The sequence below is a fragment of the Astyanax mexicanus genome, chromosome 8 (assembly GCF_023375975.1).
Source record: "Astyanax mexicanus isolate ESR-SI-001 chromosome 8, AstMex3_surface, whole genome shotgun sequence".
Lineage (NCBI taxonomy): Eukaryota > Metazoa > Chordata > Actinopteri > Characiformes > Acestrorhamphidae > Astyanax > Astyanax mexicanus.
In genome coordinates, this window is record NC_064415.1 from 44,465,887 (window position 1) to 44,475,549 (window position 9,663).

General features: G+C 39.7%; 1 protein-coding gene across 1 annotated transcript; it reads left to right on the top strand.

Annotated features, from left to right (window-relative positions):
* The first annotated feature begins 1,004 nt into the window (after positions 1 to 1,004).
* apoda.2 (apolipoprotein Da, duplicate 2) lies at positions 1,005 to 2,756 on the top strand. The gene is made up of 4 exons (XM_049482163.1): positions 1,005 to 1,292; positions 1,647 to 1,765; positions 1,884 to 1,972; positions 2,278 to 2,756. Exons 1-4 carry the CDS (start codon positions 1,170 to 1,172, stop codon positions 2,520 to 2,522), a joined length of 576 nt encoding a protein of 191 aa, XP_049338120.1. The 5' UTR covers positions 1,005 to 1,169; the 3' UTR covers positions 2,523 to 2,756.
* Positions 2,757 to 9,663: the final 6,907 nt, after the last annotated feature.

The following is a 9,663-nucleotide window of genomic DNA, read 5'->3' on the forward strand; positions in this document are numbered from 1 at the left end:
AAACACGTGTTTAAGATCCCAAAGTTTCCCACAATCCTGCTGTTCGGCAAGATGTTTGATGTTCAGATTTAAGCCACATGCTTTTACGCTTAATAGCCAAATGTGACTGAATGGTTAGTCTGGATAAAATATGACTGCTGTGTGATAAAATATCCATATTATCATGGTGTGTTGTTATTACTTGACTGAGTGCTCAGATTTGGATCTGTATTAAATAAATCTTAAGTGTGTTTACACTTGGCTTGGCTTAATCAGATGTAAGATATGAAATGAAATGTCTGGTTTAATATTGTTATAGTACACACAGATTGGACATGAGACTAACATGCTAAAGTACTCACATCCTCTGTCTTTAATTTATCTCCCCTTTTTACACCCCAGGCTCTTACTGCACACTCTGCTCACTTTTAACTGTAATTAGGGCTTAATCTGACTCTTAAACCTGTAAGCTATAGCTAGCCTGCATTAGCTTGAGTTAAACCTGTTGGTGACTACTGAGTTAGTTAAGTTTAGCATGTTAGTCCTCAGGCTTGTGTTAGCCCACATGCCCTTTTCACAACAGCTGGAAACTGTGCAAAGGAATTCTTGCTACTGAATAAAAGACAAATGATACCAGCATCCTCATATCTTCAGCTCCACGGACTGAACATTAAACATTATAAGCGATGTGAAAGTCAGGCCCAAAAACATGTACAGCAGTAAAGCAGTACAGATTTAAGAATTCAGTAAAGTACAGGGTGTCTTAGTGATTCAGAACATCTCAGTGCTGAATAGGTGGGAGGGGAATTACCTGTTTACCTGCAAATGTAACCCTGTTACACAACATCAGCCCTAACACCTGTGAGTACACACACTTTCTCCCACTCTTACACTGAAGGGGTCGCCTGGGGTGCGCCCTAAAATCACTATAAAAGGAATGCTACACACACTCAGAACCCAACACACACTCAGAACCCGACACACACGGGTAAGAAAGTCGTGACTTTCTTTCTCTCTCTCTCTCTCTCTCTCTCTATCTCTGTTACCTATAGTCTCTGTCTCTTAGTTACATATATTCTCTCTCTCTCTCTCTCCCTCTCTGTTACCTATAGTCTCTGTCTCTTAGTTACATATATTCTTTCTCTCTCTCTTCCTCTGTTACATTTAGTTTTCTCGTTGTTTCAGGTGTAATGATGAAGGCTGTGCAGGTGTTGTCTCTGACACTGCTGTCCGTGCTAGCGGTCAGTGCCATGACCTTTCATTCAGGCCGCTGCCCCACTCCTCCTGTCCAGCAGAGCTTCGACCCCACCCGTGTAGGCACTCAGTTCATTACATCATTAAAGCAATAGTTTAATGAGTTAAATGATTGTTTTTCAGATTTTTCTGTCTTTAACTTTGTGTAGCATGTAAGCTACAAGGCTAATGTATCTAACAAGTGATAGACGTGTATACCACACCAATCAGCACCAGGCTTATAGGTTAATGTGGCTAAAATTCAATTGTTAGGATCACTAGCCTTGTTGCTAAAGTGCTAAAACTAAAGATGCAAACCTCTAGCATGGCTAGTCTGATCAATACATTTATAGAAGGGGGGGTTGAGCACTTTTGCTTACTAATGCTTTAACTGTCATTCATTTAACTCCTCCCACTCTGTGTGGTCTTTGCAGTATATGGGAAGGTGGTATGAGATCCAGAAAATACCCAACGCCTTCCAGCTTGGTGAATGTGCTCAGGCTACGTACACCCTGAAGGATGGAGTCGTACTAGTGCTGAACGAGGAGCTCCTGTTAGTGTAAACATCTTCATTACACCAAACCATTGCTTTACAGCAGGGGGAACATGTGTGAAATTAACCTTATGTAATCTTTGTGTGTGTTTGTGTGTGTGTGCGTGTGTGTTTCCAGTGCTGATGGAACAGTCAGCAGAATTGAAGGAACAGCTAAAGCCAAAGATCCATCTGAACCAGCCAAGCTGGAGGTCAGCTTCTTTGAAGGTAAATAAACTTACCACTGGCCACTTTATTGGAAACACCTATACTGAGCGTCCACTCACTGGCCAGTTTATTAGGAAAACCTATCTTGTGCCTCCACTCAATAGCCACTATATTGGAAATACCTGTATTGTACTTCTACTTAATAGACACTTTATTAGAAACACGTACATTGTGTGTTCTCACTCAATGACAACTTTATTAGAAACATCAACCTTTCACATACAACCTTCACCAACCTGCTTTCACATACTGCCCACTTTATTGGAAACCCCTCCCCTCTGCTTTGTGTGTGTGTGTCTCCTCAGGAGTTCCTCCTGGTAATTACTGGGTTTTATCCACCGACTACGATAATTACACGCTGGTTTACGGCTGCACCAACTACCTGAACCTCTTTCATGTGGAGTTTGCCTGGATCTTGAGTCGTGGCCGATCCCTCCCGAAGGAAACTCTAGTTGAGCTGCAGGACATTCTGATCTCCAACGGCATCAAGATCGACACACTGACCTCCACTGACCAGGAGCTGAAGCGCTGCAGTGCCATGCCACAGTGAAGCCGGATGAAGATCTGCTGTGTTTAATTATTTATTTATTTGCTTATTAAGTCTATTAAGGGCTAAATTATTCCATGTCTGATATAAAACTAATGCATGAGTTCTGGATTTTAGGGGTTAATTAATGTCCATCTTCTTCTGTATTTATATTTTATGTGGAAAGGAGGAAATGTGTTTAGTAGAAACGTTCTGGTGTTCCTCTTTCACTTCAATAAACATTAAAGTACAACACAACCCAGGATGTCTTCACTGCTGGTCTCTTATTCCATCCACCCTTTCCATTGTCAATAAACACTTTATTTGTCAGGTTCGCGGGAGGCTGGAGCCTATCCCAGCCAGCATCAGACAGAAGACCACCGATCCATTGCAGAAAGACACAGACACATTCACTCACATACTCACACTTAGAGAACAAATTCAACTAATACCCAAATAGCCTGAACGTGTTGTCTTTGGACTGTGGGAGGAAACTGGAGCACCCGGAGGAAACCCACACAGACACGGGAAGACCGTGCAAACTCCACACTGGGAATCAAACCCAGGCCGTGAGACGACAGCGCTACCCACTGCTGGTTCCTGCACTTTAAATCTTTGATATTAAATGAATCAAACTGTTGGATAATATAACTAGTGTTCTCAAGTCTCACGCTTTGAGCGTGTACATACGCACCTCAACGAGTTCACACGCTCACACGCCACACATGGTTTTTCTCACGCTTGCTAATCCATCGTCTGTATATTATGATGTACTATCGTTAAGCCAATCAGAAAATAGATCGCTCTGTTGTTAGGCGGACCTAGTCAAGGAGGGTGGAGAGTGTCAGCCATGGAGAGCGGCAGTAGGAGGAGAGGCAGTGTGCTGGTGGGGAAGCCCCTCCCCCTCGCTGTGAGATTTAGCAGCGGGATCGGGACAGTGATTTTTCTAAAAGAAAGGTAATGGTAGGATAACCACGTAAACTCTGATTATATGTTTCTGATAGCTGGTTAACAATACACGTCTCTGAATCAAAACACAGATTAAAACCTACTGTGATGAATAAACTGCAGATGTGTTAGTGAGTTAGTTTAACTTTGGAATTAGCTAGATTGGGAGTCAATGTTAAAGAAAAAAAATAATAAACTATATATGTAATATTTAACTTGCCCTGTATCCTGTATTTCATTTCCAAACTGTGTTTATTAATTTAGGATTACAGGACTTACTGGGAGCTATAATGAACGAAAATTCATTTCGTTATCTAGAAGCTGGATGTGGAGGATAGCCAGAATTTAGTACAGTACTTTATGTTTGTAGTTTAAAGCAGTTTCTTAACCCTGATCACTGCCCCAAAATAGTGTTTTCCACCTGATCCAGCTGATCAGCTAATAAACAGTCATTTACTGAGTTTATCTGTTAAAATCCTTTAGCCCCCTATTAAGCCTAAATTAATCATGTATATCCAGCAGTGTATTAGACACATCATACCTCCACTTACTTTATTACGTGCATTTAAAGCAGAGGAAGCTCTGATATGCAGAAGTGTTAATATGCAGTAGAATATGTAAGAACAGGGTTAAGAAACACTGCTGTAACCTGACTTCTTTCCATCTTAAGAAGAGCTCTCAGTAGAGAAAATAAATAAAATCGCAGGACCCATTATTATGACATTATTATTATTATTATTATTAATAATAATAATATTTACCAAATCTGTTATATTAATTCACATATTAGGTGTTAACTGATCATTTTTGTCATATGTATATAATTCAGTTGTTGCATGCATATTTTTTTCTAACAACAGTAACTGTAATGTGGAGTAACATGTTTTGGTCGTAAAGTCACCTTTACTTGGATGTTAACGAATAATAAACAAAATACAGAAAAAATGATTATTTGTGATTAAAAGTAATTTCCACAAATGTTGTTCTAGGAAACTATAGGGTGGGCTTGGGTTCATATTGGCAAATGTGTCCCCCCCCATTATCAAGCCCGCTCCTATGCCCTTGAGGAGAGATGTTTATTATATAATAAATAAACAACCCTCATACAATATATATTTAAAAAATATACATTTTGAATGTAACTGAAAGTAATCTGATTACTTTTAGTTACTTGTGGTCTTTCTAAAGCCACACATTTACATAAAGACAAAAAAACTTAATATGAATTCATTAATTCTGATGAAGCTTATTCTTACTAAATAAGGGAAAATAAACCGTGTTAAATTAAGTTACTGCATGATGGTGAAATCTGGAGAAAAATTGTAAACTTTATTGGGGAAAAGTTTTTTTCTCTTTTTTACACAACAAATTTGTGTCATGTACATACAAACTGTTATGCCCTGCACAGTTAAACAAATTCCTTCAAATCACAGGGACTACTGGGTAATTGGCTTCAGTTTTTCTGTAAACTGATTCTAGCCAATTAGCTCTTCATTGGTTGACTTATTGACTTACTTATTTCCATTAGCTGGCTAAAATTAGTAAGCTAAAATGAAATCAAAATATTAGCATATGCACACATAAACAACTATTGCTTATACTAGTGGCTTATAGCAGTACAAAATTGACTAAAATAGTTTAGTTATAGTAATATTAGTTTGGTCTACAGTTATTTTAACTAACTGTATACATATGGCCATTTTATAAACCACATTTAAAGTGGGGTCAAAAGTGCTGAACTTGTTTAATTCCTGCAGACCCTCTGTTGTACGTTGGTCAGCATTAAAGTGGGTGGAGGACTTTAGAGACAGATCGGTTTTAAGGTTAAACCCACGGTTATCCCTTCGCCTCAGAGCGCCTGGGTAATACTGACAGTAAACAAGCCGCACTCAAATCCCTCTTTAAAAGCTTAGAACAAGAGATTGCTAAATTAGCGCTTTACATCTCCTCATGATCTGTCCTAAGCACTTTATTAGCCATTTTTTTCCTTTTTGGTTGGTAAAGGGAGACCGGTTGGTGTGGCCGCCTGGCTGAGCTTCCGGCACTGAACTGCTGACCAGCCCTAATCCTGGAGTTAACACTGCTCTGTGTCTGTCACGTAGATCTTTAGTCCAGAATAGACAAGATGAACATGTTAAATTTACAGGACTGTGCTGAAGATTGTAGGCCAGGAATATACACCCAGCTTTAAAAAAAGTATGTTGCAATGCTATTCAGAAGGAAAATTAAGGTTACAGAAACAATACATTAGACTTATATGTGCAAAATTTATAGAGATACACATACAGAAACATTGTGTGCCACAACATGCTGGATGTCTGGGCATGGAGCTGTGCAGGCTCCTACAGTTGTCCTGTGATAATTCATCACATACAGCTTGAATATTCCTGCTGATTTCATGATAGCGGTGCAGTTTTTAATACCATTCTGCCTCAAATAGCATCCCACAGATTTTCAGACTTCAGATTCTCTATAGGTCTTGTGATTTAGCTGGCCATGGCATCTCTGTCTTCAAAGCAAGTCTCAGGATGGCAGCAGTATTCAGGCGAGCATTGTCCTGTTGGAATAGTGCATCAGGAGTTCAGAAATGGTAAAGCCAGTGGTTACACAACCCTGTAAGGTTGGGCTGTCAAAGAACCTGTAATAAACAAAGCTGGAATTCATATAAAATTGTACCTCCTACAAATGACACCATGACATCTCTGGACATGTTTTCAAATACTGCTGCTGTTGTGCTTTGTAATGACTTCTTTTCTTCTTTTAATGACTCAGAGATAGTTGAGTGCGTTTGGTGCCCCCAATGGAAAATCTTCAGCTTGTGGATTATTATAAAGTGGAGTAAAAAATCTAACATAAATGTCATTAGAACCCATCTCAGTCGCTGTGTGAATTAGAAATTACTGTAAAACATCTTGTAACAAACTCAAAACATTCTATTCAAATTAAAAGAAGCATCTGAGAGTAGGAAATCACAGGTAGGAATCATCATTGAATCCATATAAAGGAGCTAGCACTTCTGCATGATTAGCAGAACGCTGGACGCTTTGTTGTCTAAATCTTCCTTATCTTTTTAAAAGAATTCTAGAGGAAAATTTAAATAAATATAAGCAAAGGGAGAACTAATTGTTAGAATTGAAAACTGGAAGTTAAAAGGCAGATTAGAGATAAATAACAATAGTTGTTTAGACATATGGGAATGTGCAGAATTACACTTCATACTGCACCCAGCCAGCAGAGGCGCTAGACCTGTGGTGGTTCAGTCTTTAGAAATATTGAGCTGTTCACGGTTTTCTCCAAACCCTTTCTAAATAAAAAGGAAACTTTCAAACTCCAAATTAAACTTTTCAAAAAGAATATATATATATATATATATACATGTATGTATATATAATATTTGTGATCTCTTAACTGTATCTCTGCACTATAAATCGTTGTGTTTAACACCATGCTGAAGGTATTCTGTGGTTAGGCGGTTCTGCAGTCAGCCTGCTTTTCCTTATAATGTTGCATTAATGTGGGCTGATTTTTCCTTTAATAAAGTAGATAATGATAATGCTAACCCTAGCAATGTTTTGGATTAGCCAGGCTAGCACACAGCACAAATGAGTTAATGTGTCTCCTTTTTTAAAAAATGTATGCAAAACTAAATTAATCTTTGATGACTTTCACTCTGATTAATTTTATTGTTTGGAATAAAATTAGTTTCATTTTAGGACAGATATTTTGGACTACGTTGTTGTTTCTTTACAGGTAAAATGTGTTATAAATTAGCAATCTTTTGGTTAAATTGGAGGAAAATGTTATAGATGTCTGCTGTGCTAATTAAAATTTCCTAGATGTCTGAACCCCTTATTACAACAAATGGTTATAAATACACTGTTTAATGCCCAAGACACAGTTTATCACAGTTTGGGTAGATTTAGGTCTGAAACCTGTTCTTTAAAATAGGTGTGAAAGAGCTTTTATTTGTTCCCCTGGGCCTCCTCCCGGTGGGACGTCCCCGGAACACCTCACCAGGGAGGCATCCAGGAGGCATCCTAATCAGATGCCCAAGCCACCTCAGCTGGCTCCTCTCAATGTGGAGAAGCAGCGGCTCTACTCTGAGTCCCTCCCGGATGACCGAGCTTCTCACCTATGTCTAAGGGAGAGCACAGACACCCTGCGGAGGAAACTAATTTCGGCCGCTTGTATCCGTGATCTCGTTCTTTCGGTCACGACCCAAAGCTCATGACCACAGATGAGGGTAGGAACGTAGATCGACCGGTAAATCGAGAGCTTTGCTTTCTGGCTCAGCTCTTTCTTCACCACGATGGATCTGTACAGCGCCCGCATCACTGCTGACACAGCACCGATCCGTCTATCGATCTCCCACTCCATCTTCCCCTCATTCGTGAACAAGACCCCAAGATACTTAAACTCCTCCACTTGAGGCAGGACCAGATTAGGACCATGGCCTCGGATTTGGAGGCACTGATTCTCATCCCGGCCACTTCACAATATCGAACTGCTCCAGTGAGAGATGTAGATCACAAGCTGATGAAGCCAATAGGACCACATCATCCGCAAAAAGCAGGGACGCTATCCTAAGGCCACCAAAATGGTCCATAATAGTTATGAACAGAATCGGTGACAAAGGGCAACATTGGCGGAGTCCAACCCTCACCGCAAACGAGTCCGACTTACTGCCGGCAATGCGGACCAAGCTCTGACTTTGGTCATACAGGGACCTGACAGCCCGTACACAGGAAATTTGACAGTGTTAAATCAACACTGTTAGTGTTAAATTAACACTGAGAGTGTAAAGTTTAACACTAATAAGTGTTGATTTAACATTAACAGTGTTGATTTAACACTGTCAAATTTCCTGTGTATCAAAGGGCCTGGTACCCCATACTCCCAGAGTACCCACAACAAGATTCCCCGAGGGACACGGTCAAACGCCTTCTCGAAGTCCACAAAACACATGTAGACTGGTTGGGCGACCTCCCATGACCCCTCCAAGACCCTGCTGAGGGTGTAGAGCTGATCCAGTGTTCCACGGCCAGGCGTGCTGGTGGGATTGAGGAGGTCTTCGAAGTATCCCGCCCACCGACCCACAACGTCACGAGTTGAGGTCAACAGCACACCATGCCCGTCCACAAATATCCAGATATGTTTAATAACAGTAAAGTTGATTACAGCAGCTTACCTTTACTGTTAGTACAGTGGGACTGTGTTATTTTGGTGCCTCAGCTGAAATGTAAAAATGTCTGTGGGTTAAAGCCTAATTTTAGTAAACACTCGTAATGTTACAAGGCTGGATGCAGCAGATTCTGGATAGGGAATCACAGAACTTCTCACTCAGCTTTGTCTGTTTTCTCATTTTGCTTCTGTTACTCTTTCTATTGCTTTAATTTTTCCAAAGATTATAAAAGCAAGTTTTTTTTTTTTTTACTACTATACCTGAAACATGATGCTTTGGTGACGCTATGCATGTGACTGTCAACCATCGATTAAGACAGTCTGTACAAATAGTTAAAAATAGTTAGTAAACCATTATTCACAACGAACACTGGTAAAATTACAGTGTCATATAAACTGGTAAATAAAAAAGTCATTTATATAGCTTTTAATTTAATTGACTGAAGAGGAATTCTGTACTTGTCAGTAATGGGGAGGTAAACAAATACTAATATAATCTTCTTAAAGTCACTAGGTTTTAAAAATGTGATTTCCTACAAATTACGATTTTCAACCAACAGCTATGAACTAATTCACAGGGTCAGTTCCTGACACAATTAGATTTTTTTTTTGTGTTATCTGAAACATATTGGCTATATTGTGTTAGCAACATTCTGCAATGTTTGTCTGTTGAGGTGTAAAACTAGATTTGAAACAAAATTTTTAAACAACTTACCTGAATATGTGTGTGTCTGGGCTGTATGGCTGGACACAGTTATAATCAGTAAAATAGGTGTGTAATGACCCTAGGCCTGCTTATCCCAGTGGGGGACGGCTGCTACTGATGCAAGTGTCTGATTTTGAGGTAAAAATGCTTAAAAAGCTAAAAAAGCACCCAAACACCCCTATCCCACCTGCCTGTGTCCACACTTACCCCTTAGACTAATTCCCCTTATCCCCTCAGTATTAAAAATATAAGTCTAGGTAGTGCAGATTGGGCTGTAAGCGGGTGGTGAGCACTAACTGTCAGATTAACCCGTCTGAGAAGATCATCCCA